General features: G+C 39.7%; 1 protein-coding gene across 1 annotated transcript in view; it reads right to left on the reverse strand.

Annotated features, from left to right (window-relative positions):
- LOC137912760 (CUB and sushi domain-containing protein 3-like) overlaps positions 1-13243 on the reverse strand; it is a 179198-nt gene that overhangs the window by 15941 nt on the left and 150014 nt on the right. Inside the window, exons 57-60 of the mRNA XM_068756901.1 lie at positions 12312-12494; positions 9872-10048; positions 6864-7046; positions 2405-2578 (exon numbers count right to left, since the gene is read on the reverse strand). Coding sequence (XP_068613002.1) covers positions 2405-2578; positions 6864-7046; positions 9872-10048; positions 12312-12494 — 717 coding nt within the window. The remainder of the gene's footprint in view (positions 1-2404; positions 2579-6863; positions 7047-9871; positions 10049-12311; positions 12495-13243) is intronic.

Genomic DNA, 13243 nt, shown 5'->3' on the forward strand with positions numbered 1-13243 from the left:
CTGAATTCCATCCCAAAAACACAGTCACTGAGTTCCAATAATAATTTTAAACTCTGGAAAATGTCTAATTTGACTCTGATTCAGTAAAAAAAATATGTTAGCATTCTGTGTAAATTGTGAATATAATAAAGAATGCAGACTGCATATGGAATTGTGCAGAATGTGGAACATATGCCTGAAAAAAAGCAAAGAAGGCAGGAGTATATCTCAGAGTATATTGTATCTCTTCATTATTGCGTTAAAGGAACAGATGCTGCTCCACAATAAATGTATGTGTTTATAAGTAATGAAGAGCACACAGCAATGGTCCCGTGACCACATTATGACGATTCATCCAAATCTCTTAATAATGGCTCAATAGTTTACCAGAACTTGCAACTAAAACTGCAATAGAGTGTGTGCTCACAGTTTAATGCTTAGATAATAGCCTTTTCGACAGAACATGTGATCAGCACTTTCTTCTCCATTGTTCTATGTTCCAGGCTAATTAATGTGCCTTGGTAAAACTCAGTGATTCATCACAGGCTAGTGTTAACAATATGTTTAGCAGAGGGAAGTTTATCACAGAACCTAGTTGTTAATTAAACCCCATGTTCTTCTGTCTACGGGCCTATTTGTGACTACTTTGCACATTGGAACCTTCATGTACCGGCAGCTTAGCTAATAACTGTAATTAGTAGATCAGTAAGAACTGCCAGGACACATAATCGTCTCACGTCACGGTACACAGAGGGTTCCCCCCTCACATAGCCGCTGCAGGTTCTTTTGCGGGGTGCTGATGTGGAAAAATGATTGTTGTGTGTTGAGGAATGATACTGCTCATCATAATTGCAGCAGACAGTCAGAAGACATGGTACATTTACCAAGTGGAACCTTATCCATTTGGTTTGCAGGTGACATTTTCTGCCCATTATAATAGAACGGGACGGGACCAGAGATACAGCAGTGCACCTCGATAACACACAGTTGGTCACCGAGTAGCACTAAAGCACATATCTGGTCACAACAGACAAACACAATCCTTTAAAGTTAAGCAGGATATAAATCAGACAACAGTGTGCACACTGACTCACACGAGCAGCAATAACCGCCTGCCACGTGGCCATTTAGAAAAGAGAATGGTTGCATGGCTGTGCCTCCAGACACACAGTCACAACCACTAGCAGTCTGTCAGCTGTGTCTAAAATGCTACGCACCCATGTGCGACCAGGCTGCCTGACTGAATGAATATGGCCACAAGCACCACATTCTGCGATTAGCATCAATTACAAAAACAGTGAATGAAGTTCTTCTTAAAGAGGCTCAGGGGGTCTGTCTTTCCCAACCTTTTAGTGGGGTGCATGATTTTTATTTCTTTTTTTTGCATTTGATTTTGTTCTGCTAGGTTTGGACTAACCCAAAATAAAAGCTGCGAACGATTCTGATTTATTAATGATGCAACGAGCAGTCTTTCATCTGAGGAGGTATTATCATGCTTGCAATGATTATTCTGAGAGTGACTTCATTTAGTGAGACAGCATCACCAAGCCACTTGAGGGACCACTCAGACTGTCATCTTCATCATCAATATTGTAGCTTTGCCTCTTGGCTAGACATTGATTCACTTTTCATTCAATCAAAATGTATATTGGGGATACATTTAATGTACGGATGATCATTAAATAGCTGGCAGGATGCAATATCTTTCTAATGCCCAGCTTTGCGCAGTAACATTTTCAGTAAATTCTGAGGGTGGGTTAAACAATTAAGAAAACCTTGATGTTTTCAGTTAGAGCAATGTTAAAAATTGTTGTTTCACATATCTGAAAGATTGTCTTGTTCCATTTTCTTTTCCCTTTTAGACCCTGATATTAAGTTCCATGGCTTATTAATTATTTTCATTAATTTCATTAATTTGAGTTAACCTCCAAAGATGTAATCAGCGGAGTGGCAGGAGGAGTTTCTTCTGAGAATAAGAAAATATAAATATGAGACACAAAGGAACACTCCATGATGATGGCCCATTTGATAATGTGCTAATTCACATCTTCCTAAAACACATTTATGACTTGGTCTGACCTTTAATTAAGGAGTGATATTTTCCACAAATTCCATGTGTAATGGAACCACGGTAATTTCACAGTCAAATGCATAAGGCAACGGTAATTTGTCATTTTTTAACTTCAAAACGATTTAACATTAGTTTTGTGCAATAACAAGATGCATATTTTATTGAGTCAAATATTTTACGTGCTTAATAATGTTAAGAGAAAATACCAAATTCAACCCAATTGGGAAACAACCATTTTAAGGTGGTGACAGAAATGTCACCGGCACAATTGGAGTCTCAGCATAAAGAAATGTCCTCTAGAGACCTCTATAATTATCACTGTAATTATGCTGAAATAAATAAACCATGACTCACGTAAGCACTGAGGCAGGTCTCCGCTCCATGAGCCAGTCCCTGTGCAGGTGAGCACAGCAGGGAATGTCAGTTCATAACCATGTAGGCAGCTGTAACTTATACTTGTTCCCCACTCCAAGACAGAGCCCTCCAGGAGACCATTAGGTACGGGTGGGGGAGTAGGACACATCACCACTGTGGAGAAATCATAAAAGACACATTTAGAGGGACATTTTTTCAGACTACAATTGATTAAAAATGAGATGAGAGAAAATCAGAGATTCCTTAGCCGTGAGAGCAATATGTGATTGTTTGAGAAATGAGACGTGTCAAAGACAAAACTTAAAATTTATTAAAGCCAGAAAACCTCATGGCAAGGAGAATATTTTGATACAAGAATGAAGGATCAGAACATTCTTCTGCAAAAGAATTAAGCTTTCTTCCTTCTGAGACAACTGAACTCAAAGCTATTGGCAAGAACTCAAAGAGAAAAAATAGGCCATTACTAAGATTTATATGGATTTGCAGGGATAAGAATATTTCCTGGGTTTTTGGATTTCAAATTACTGTAGTAAAATGAGGTGTTGATGGAAGTAGCAGGGACTAGTAGTGTTCAAACACATGACATGTTAGCGTCAATAAATTGTAATTCTTAAGCCTTTTAGTTTTGCATTGAGAGCCACGGTAATAAAACAAAGAGGCAATTCCTGAAGCACAAGAGTACTGATCAGGTTTGAATTTACAGTTTTTTTCCAGACTATTAAGCGCACCTGATTATAAGACGCACCCACTAAATGTAAAAAGAAAAAAGATTTTGTACATATATAAGATGCACCTATTTATAAGCCGCAGGTGTTCATGTTGTAACATGAGATATTTATGCAAACAGATAAAAAACAACAACTTTTAATTAAATAAATATTTTTTTTTCTGAACGGTGCCTCTAACACGGCAAAACGAATAGCCTACCAGAAGAGTCAATGGTCACTATCTTCATCTTCCTCCTGTGAAACCAATAAAGTCGTCTTCTTCAGTGTCAAAATTGAACACCCTAAAAATGAGTTTGTCACAAGAACTCAGTCTCTCTTTTGTCGCTCTTAATACCACTTTCAGTTCTTCACGCTAGCGTCTCACCATCGATTCATTGATGCTTACGTACAACAGCTCTGTTTCCGTCGTTGATAACCAGATCGATCGTCATTAACTTGAAAGCTGCATCATATGCATTTCTTTGTATGTTTTCCACAATGAGGGTGTGTGCAGACCTGTTTACCACTAATCAAGGAAAAGCTGATTCTTTCAGCCATTTAGAGTATTTCAAGATAGAAAAGCTTATTCAATATCATCGCCGCTTCACAATGATGGAATAAATTAAGATAAATGTATTGGAACCAATATTCTTGATAATTCCTGTCTTATTCCTGCCACTCTGAACTTGGAGCAATTCTAGAGTCTGCAAAAATATCATTGAACACTGCTGAGAATGTGTCGGCACATTCCAGAGGCAGATTTAATTTTGTGATCAAGAGTGCAAATTACGTTTCTGCCGTCTTAACTTCCTGCTCCTGCTTATCCTTTGCAGCATCCGTGTGTTTGGCAAAATGTATTTGCATCATCCCATTGAGTTGACTCTCATTTTGCTTGCCTGTTTTGCAATGTCTCCTCGTGCGGAATGGCCGGTATCGATGTCTGTGAAGTAATAAATATAGGAAATACTATGATCGTTTCCTTTCCTTTAGATTTACGGACCCACTTGAACTCCTGTGGTATATGTCCTTGTTTTAGCACTTTTAAAGCAGCTTCACTCAAATTTAGGACTTTTCTCATCCTGATGTTGATTGTTATTCAGAATATTGGTCGACATGTGACCCATTATATTATTTACATAAACTATAGGAGAAAGCATTCTTCTGGAATTTAAAAGCCAGGGTTATGACTAGGATTAGGTTTATATGTGATGCATAGTTGAATAGTTCTCTAATTCTGAAAGCATAACTACATTATTAGCACTTGATGGACACATTTCATGCCCTGTGAAGTTTAGTTCAATTCCCTTTTTAAAAATGAGGCTACAGTAAATGTGGAGCAACCCACAGTGGGGGTTTCTTTTCAAGGTGGAACCATCTTTTGTTCTTGTTGGCAGCATATCCAAAAGGATTTCCATCTGGACATTTTGCCGTGGAAAACAGTATACGTTTTAGATGTATGCTATATTTAGAATGATATTTGGGCCATGCTGAATAGAAGTCAAAGGCAAAACCATACGGATGTTGCTGCAATCTGTTTTTTAAATGTTTTGTTTGATAATTTAATTTTGTTTCTCCAGCTCTCAAGCAGGAACAAGTTCAATTGAGATAGTTGCTCTTTGGTGTTAATGCATTAGTAAAGATTGCCTTTAGTTTGGGATTTCAATGCTGCTGCTTGGGAGCCCTTGAAAAAGAAAAACACTGCATTCCGACATACCTTGCTAAAATGTAAGTATGTTTGAGTGTGTATGTGTCTCTCTATAGTGTACCTGTGTGAAACAAAGAAAGGGAGGAAGAGTAAAAGACAGATGGAGGGAGAACATGCAAGTGCAAGTGTGCATGGAGGCAAATTACGCTGATTATTGTAGTCTGTCGACTAATCCCAGAAGCACTGCATCAGAATCTACTGTAAATAAATGAAAATAAAGCCCCGGAGAGGAGGCAGAACTGAATAAGAAGTGGAGAGTGTCCCCATTTTCCTAAGTAGTTCTATGCAGCATTAGTGACTCTTAGCTGAACACGCCAAACCTGAGATTCACACTGAATTCTTGTTGGGTGAGGCTTAGGATGTGTCATCACATGTAACACGGCAACTACTGATGCACACAGATTAAACGCAAAAATCTGCACAGATTCAGCAAAGTGAGTGAAACCTCTTTGTCGCCACATAAAATTAGATCTCCCTTTGCTTAGCTCTTTTTACCAGTCCCCTATGGCTCACTAACGAATGCATGCAGGTCATTATGAGCTGAGGGTATGCAAACATCTGGGTCTGTGTGTGCAGCGATGCTTGAGAGACACACAACGCCCCAATATGATTTTATGTGCACGTGTGTGCGGGACATTATTACGGCTAAGATCTCTGATTTCGCTGCTCTCCACACGTCCTCCACCAAGCACAGACGCATTCAGGCCATTCTTGAGATGCTGCAGTATCTGTCAAGGATTAGAGCTTGGAGGTTAAGAGATTCCCGTCTCTCTCCACTGCCTAAGGCTAACTATTGTAGAGCCATTGGTATGTCCAGCAGCTTCAACATACCGCACAACAGGGCCCATTAATAATGAAAGAAACCCATGAAATATTACAAATCATTGTCAGTTTGGATGTTGCAAATTTCAAATCAAGGTCCAAAGGAGCGTGATGAGGATATGCAGCCACAGAAGTGGCCAATTATATATAAATAAAACCTCCAACAGGCTTCATGGTTTTACATTCCCTTGTTCTTATTCCATTTGAGGAATATGCATCTGTGTGTGAGTCTTTGTCTCCCTGTCATTTAGCAGTGCTCGTTTCAGACTGTTGTTTGCATTTATAGTAAATGTCTCTCGTCTCTCGTTCCTCAAGGGGAACACACAAGGCCAGCTTACTTGCTGTGACGGAGATTCACTACGTTCACTTTGTGAGACTCCTCACTCTCCTAGTGCACTTCTGAACTGTTTGCTGCACAGGCTAATCTCCCTGCAGTGCGTACTTCTGGGTGCCAGTGGCAGACATGCTAATCTGTGCCTTCACCGGAGCGTCATAAATCATAGACTGATGAAGCGCTGCTGGGTGCGCAACAACTGGTCCTCTTGGTGGATTTTCTAACTTTGATGTTAACCAAGAGCACTGAGTGAGCAGAATCCCCCAGAGAGAAGCAGCAGTGATTAACCGAGTTAACTTGAAGTACAATTAGAGGGAACATTACTGTGATGAAGAAGACTTGTTTGCCATCCATCACGAGTGTCAAAGCAAATTTTAGCCTTGGCTTTATGCCACCACAGGTGCAACTGCAGATGAAGTTGTGGAACAAATGACTGTGTCCTAGATCAAGGCCTCTAAAATGTTTTATTTATATATATATATATTTTTAAACCCAGTTAAGTAATCATCTATTATCTGGATATTCCTAAGCCCTGAACATGATTAAGTAAAGCACATAAAAAACAGGATTGGGTGTTTATACTCAGACTTGGACACAAATATGTGTGTGTGTGTGGGTGTGTGTGCACTCATTAGCACTTCGGGTATGATCTATCACATTGAATATGACACTACCAGACCACATAGAAAGCTCTGTGTCACCTTGCCTTGCTAATCCTGTTTGATCTCAGCATGTAAGCATGTGCTTTATATTGTGTGACAATGCTCTTGCATGCCAAGGTTGTTATAGCACAGTCTGATGGTTATCAAGGTTGACGGTCTTCTGTGGCACGTGTGCGATGCGGTGTCAGCAATAATGGATGGTACTTACCTTGGCATGCTGGCATGGTGCCACTCCAGGTGCCATTGTTGGTACAGGTCCTTGTGACAGTGTTGTCCCCTCCCGTCATATCATATCCTGGCTGGCACATGAACGTCACATTCTGGCCCACTGTGATGTCATCACCAATTCTAAGTCCATTCGCTGGAATGCCAGGGTCACGACAGGTGATCACTGTGATTGGTGGTCAAACAGAAGCAACTTGTATCAGACATCATTGACTATAAGTGACTACGTACTTTAGTGAGATGCATTCCCTTCATATTTATATTTATTTATATTTATATACAGTCTTTTTCAAATGAAAGCGTGAATCCAATAAAAGTACCATTAAGAGTGAGAAGCTTTCTTTCCCAAATCATTTTAATCTGTCTTTTGAACGTATGCCCATCCTTGGCTTCTTCTCAAAGAACAGCTTCTGAACAGATGGCTCTGTGTTGGCCCAATACATTGTCAGGTCTTAACCTAGTGCTGTCTCTGGTGAATAGCTACGTTGCAAGCATCTATCTGATTGCCTTTTGATAAACTTTGTTTATCTTATAGGCCTAATCTGTGCTTACTTATTATGGAAGACTTTCCTGACTTGTTCACCTTAATGTAAGAAGTCAGGTTTGATGCCCAGTCCCGTATATTGGTTCTTATCTATTTATTACCAGTTGATGCCAAGGGCTCAAACACATATTCATCATTGACTAACTTTGAATCCCTTCCCAATCACACAAGGTTTTGTATTGGATCAAATGATGGCTATATAGATATTCGATATATCTATTTTAAAATTCAGCTCAAAACTACAATGATGATAAGCCAGACAGTATTCTATAAGAGATTAAATGAACTGAGAAAACCTGATGTTTGATGGGTGATACAGATATGCACAGTACTGTATGTGCTTACAGAACAATGCATTTCTATGGTCTTATCTAACAAAGTCATTTGCTACAGTCATTCAGACACGCAAGAAAGAAGCATTCATCTTTGTGTCTCATTCACGACACACTGACAGAATAAGACTGCATTTTCAAGCAACAGAAATGAGCTTCCTCTGTCAGGTAATGAGGCTCAGCCTTGGAATTTGAGTGAAAAGCTCAGGTATCCAAGGGACCTCGGAGCCACTGCTGTTCTGCATTGCAGGGAGAAAGTTTTGGTGGCAGAATCTGGTTAGGATGCCACCACAGCGGAAAGTATTCTGAAGTTCTCAGAATACAAAACGCATCTTACTTGATATTTGATATTCTGTTTATAAAACAATGCAGGCTATTGTCCTTTGACTAATAGTTTTGTAAAAGCCCCTGATCTGAAATGTAATTCTTGCTTCTGCCAGATGTACAAAAGCCTGTTTTGTTGTCTCCTGGTCGCTATCAAAAGCCACACGAGATAGATATTTCTGGAAGCACATGCTCAGAGATACTATATATATGACCTTTGGTTATCTTAATGGCCTGGGCAGCACTGGGAGCAGCATCTGTGGTATCAGGATATACAGTAGAGACTGCCATCAAATGCCCTCCACAGTAGCAACACAGTCAAACATGTTTTGACCAGGATCTATTTGAGACAATATTAACAAGTGTTCTTTGTCTAAAAATAGGAGAAACCTGTGTAGACCCAGAACTTGACATGGCAAATAGCATATTTCAGGTAGCCTGGGAGCACGTTGTAATCCTCCAGGCTAACATGAAAATGAATAGAGGCAAGGATCAATTCACCAACCTTGTGATTTGTGGAACCCACCGACAGGCACCCCGAATAGTGTGCATGTTGATTAATGCTTAGAAATTTAGATTCTGCCTTTCCACCTAAAAAGCATCTGTCATTTACCTAATACAAGTAAATATGGAACATAATATGATGTTGAAACAAACAACCAACATCTGATTCATCAGCATATTATGTTTTTTTTTTTTAAGTAAATCATTTCTTTTATTGCCGCTTTTCCCTTGAGAACATTGTGTGACTTTGATCTGGTAACCCACATGATCGATTACCCATGAACCGTGAAAATGACTGTCTTCTTAATGAAGGCACACTGAGCCCATCTTGGCATTTAAAGTGTTGATGTCCCTGAACTGGCCACTAAAATCTAACGTGAAGTGATGACATATAGGAGGATAATGACAATAACTTTGGTGATGAGGTTTAAGTCAGGAGAAAAGGCGACAGAGATATCCCGCCTTCTGCATGTTCGATCATTATTCCATCTAATTTCTAATATTTCTTCTTCCTGCCTTTGTATATCCCTCCAGAGACTCATTTCACTCCAAAATGGAAAATTCTGCTCATACCATTTATCTTTTTTTCTTGTGATTTAGTAACAAAAAAGAAAGATGTGGGGGGTTGCGGGGTTCTCAGGGAGGAGAATGATCTTTTGTTTCATAGTCTTCCTGTTGCAAATTGAATATAGATTGGCATGCTTTTTAATTAATGGTAGGCTCATTTCCTCCATCCAGACCCAGACAATAAAATAATATGTTTAAATGCTTTGCATGCAGAGGGGCTCAGAGAGATTAATGTGCTATTTGAAATGTTGAACTTCAGTAACTTTTAGCAACACTTTGGATCACTCAGAGCATGCTTTTTTGGAGAAGAAAGGGAGCAAAAATGATTTCAGTCAGGGGCTGATTCTTTCTGCTGTGCTATCAATGAAACATATATTGTGATTGACAAACCCAGCTGCGTTCATCTGTTCAGAAACTCTACTAGCAGCATAACCCTAACCCACAACCCACAGCATATCCATGGGAGTGCTGTGTCTTCTATGTTTTACTTTTATTTGTTTTTCTGTTCTATTTCTGAAAGTGACCATAACAAATGTTGAAGCTAGTTTAAATATAACACAGCCAGACACAAACAACCAAGAAACACGGGATTGCACTCTTGTCTACCTTTGTGCTGTGCAGGTCTTTGGATCATGCCTGACATACATGGCTCTACAAGATTATTCTGAAAGAAACATGTTCAAATGACTCCCTTATGTTCTGTTCGTATAGGAAACTTACTTGTGCAGTTTGGAGCCATGCCAGACCACGTGCCATTTGCCAAACACTGGCGTGTTGGCGAGCCGGTGAGGAAATAGCCCTCCATACAGGAATACACGATGGAGTGGGAGAACGTTGTGCCATCCGTGCGGGAAATACGGCCATGAACAGGTGTAGCTGGATTACTACACTGCACAGCTGGAAAACAGTGAAGAAAAGAGGAGTGAAGACCAGAGGTGAAACGTAGGAATGGATTTCCTATTTTCCATGTCAGTGATTCACAGCATGAGGGCTGAGAGCCCCCCCCCCCCCCCCGCCCAATATGTGAATATTTATTTAAGAAATAACCACTGCTTTCCAGTTGACCAGATGATTAATTGTAGCTTCTTGACTATGATTAATTAGCACTCAGGTGGAACAGTCTGGAAAGGGCAGATAGAAATCATTGGCTTGTCTCAGAGATCCTCATCTTGTGTGTTGGGCCAACACCCAAGGGTCACTGCATTATTATGAGGATCTAATGAGGAGAGCTGGTGGAGTGGTACACAAATCCCCAACTCACTATTGATGAGTCATCAGTAAATAAAGTGTTGTTTGTGTAATGTCAGGTCCCACAGTGCACAGAGCAACACGAGGAAGCTCAAGAACTCAAGGTTCGGTCTAACAACAGAATGTTTAGCAACTAGGTTTTAAAAACAAAATAAGAAATAAATGCATGCTTTTAAATAGTTTTCCAAGTGACTGGAGGAAGTGCCATGATTACAAACACAAATGAACACCGCATGTTCTTTCAAAACAATAGACTGTACATCTCAATTCGAAAGAAATTATATATTTCTGTTGTAAAAATCTTCACTTTTGGAAGTGATAAGTAATTATTTTTTTTAAATGAGAGGAAATATTTAAAGTAAAGAAAATGCCACTAATCAGCTATACCCAGGGTGTAAAATAAACCACTGTCTGTCAAGAAAAAGGACAGTTTGTTTCACGTGTTTTTCTTCTGCTCCAAATCATGTCTAATTATGAAATTGATTTCCTCTCTCAATCACCTAATCGCCTGGAAAATTTGAAACAGTGATTCTTGCGGAAGATAGACGTGGGCGCGGTAGGGATTTCTCAATTACCACCTGCGCATACGAACGCAAGCTCATCAAGGTGCAAACGCTTCACTCAGGCTTATACCAAAATGCAGCAGGTTCAAACACGGCCACATTACTACACTACATGCACAAAAAAGTGTATGGATATAACAATCGTTAAATCAAGAGTGCAGGGAGATGGAGGGCTAAAACGAGAGTGAAATGAGAAAGGAGAATATGAATGAAAGAAAGGCAGATATACCAAGAAATGTTCAAACTGAGGACAGCAAGACCTGTCAAACATTCGCCTTGATATGTTTGACCACCCCCCAGGGCTTATTTATGCAATATGTGTTGCTGATGTTCTGCAAACTAATATCTTCAAAATCCACAATGATTAATTTATCACACTCCTAAAAGAACTTGGCTTGAGGTGGCTGGAATTAATTTTGGTTGAGATCCGGAAGCAAGTCACAGCATCGTGTGTTGGCAGAAAACACAAGACTGCAGCAAAAAGATATTTAACCATCTGGGTTTGTGTGCGTGTGCATGTGTGTGTGTGTGTTATTTTATCAAATGTTGAACGAAAGCTCGTTTTATAATCACAGAGATCTGTTAGCAGGATATTATCATAAATTTAGGAAGGATTTTGATTCAACATTTTACAGAGGTAGCGTGGCTACAGGGCGGTGGCCCTGAACTCGATTCCCCCTCACGTTCACAAAAATTGTTCAAAAACTAATGTTTAAAAAAATCTATATTTTAGGAAGATTCCGGAATGCAGGGAAAAATCTGTTAGAATTTGGTAGAACATAATCTGGATATGAAATACATGAAAACGATTCTTTACCAATGGGGAATGGGAACAAATTTGATTTATTTTCCCTTTAAGTACTTAGAGAGGTCTATCACACACCAAAGACTGATCTGTTGTAATATTCCCGATCTGGATTATAAGGCTCATGGAAAAGTTATTTAATAAATAATAACATTCTTACAGCTAAGATCAGATTGTATCACAATTGTGTTGTAAACTGTGTGGAAACATTTAGATGCAAATGTCACATATCTGTAAAATTTACAGAGATAGATTAATACAATTATTCTTATTCTGAATAGCAATATGTGTGTGTATGTATGTGTGTGTGTGTACTGTATAGCTGCAAACGTGTCATGATAACCTTTCTTTATTTGATCAGTGCTCTCTGATTTACTACTGAACTAATCCAGTTTTGTGTCCATCCATCCATCCATTTTTTTTGTTTTCTGTTTACATTTTTCCCCAATGAATCAGCACACAAATCTCAAGCTGACAAGGCTAACTCCTGCGATACAATATTCCTCTTCAGTCATTGCAAATGCATTAAAAAACTTATTCTCACATTTGCAGAAGGGCTGTCTGCCCGACCAGGTCCCATTGGGGAAGCAGATCCTCTCCGCCGATCCGTACAGCGTATGTCCCACTGCGCAGGTGAAGCGCACTTTGCTTCGCACTTTGAAATTCCCTGCCTCCCTGCTGGCATGAGCAGGTGTACCAGGATCCCCACAGGCGTCCGCTGAGTCACCTGCAACGGAAGATAAGGGGACGAGGGGCAGTGAAACAAGAAAGTAGAAATGCCATCCGCATCAACCGTCACCCGGTGCGTGTTCACAGACGGGTCCTTTTAATTTGGTATGGCAATGAACTACAACACAGTGTTCCTGTCTGTCAAGCAGAGAGACACTACAGAAAGGACTTGGACTCAAACTGTACATCATTTAAGTCCTCTAGGAAGAAGCTATAAAACAGGCAATGCACCAATGAGCAGTTGTCACCACGCCAGTAAACTGGAGGGCCGATGGCTTTCACTGCTTTGACACCGGGAGCTTTTCTTCTATAAAACAGCAAGGACAGCATTAAAAGGCAACCAGCTGTGGTTAGGGGAAATGATGAATACAGTTTGACCTCTAAAGCCAAATGTATTTTCATGATGCTGAATTATTTCCCTTGTCTTTTTTCCTCTTAAGGATCATTGAGCCTTTTCACTATCTAATGCCACCTGTCTTGCACATCTATGAAATAACTCATAACAAGATGCTGCATGTCTTCTTAATTATTTTCTTATGTTGCCATTAGGGATGTCTCTAGTAGGTGAGAAATAAATATGACATGTTTGCTATTGATGCCATAGGAAACAAAGGAGATGACGGCTCCATTCAGAGTCAGAGCTGTGCCACGAGTGCAGAACTTTTTATGTTGAACAACACAGCAAGACAAAGTCTCGAGGGTGGGATGATTTGAGTTAACTGGGAACAACTGAACAGAAAACTTGAA

Source organism: Brachionichthys hirsutus, chromosome 3 (assembly GCF_040956055.1).
Source record: "Brachionichthys hirsutus isolate HB-005 chromosome 3, CSIRO-AGI_Bhir_v1, whole genome shotgun sequence".
Classification (NCBI taxonomy): domain Eukaryota; kingdom Metazoa; phylum Chordata; class Actinopteri; order Lophiiformes; family Brachionichthyidae; genus Brachionichthys; species Brachionichthys hirsutus.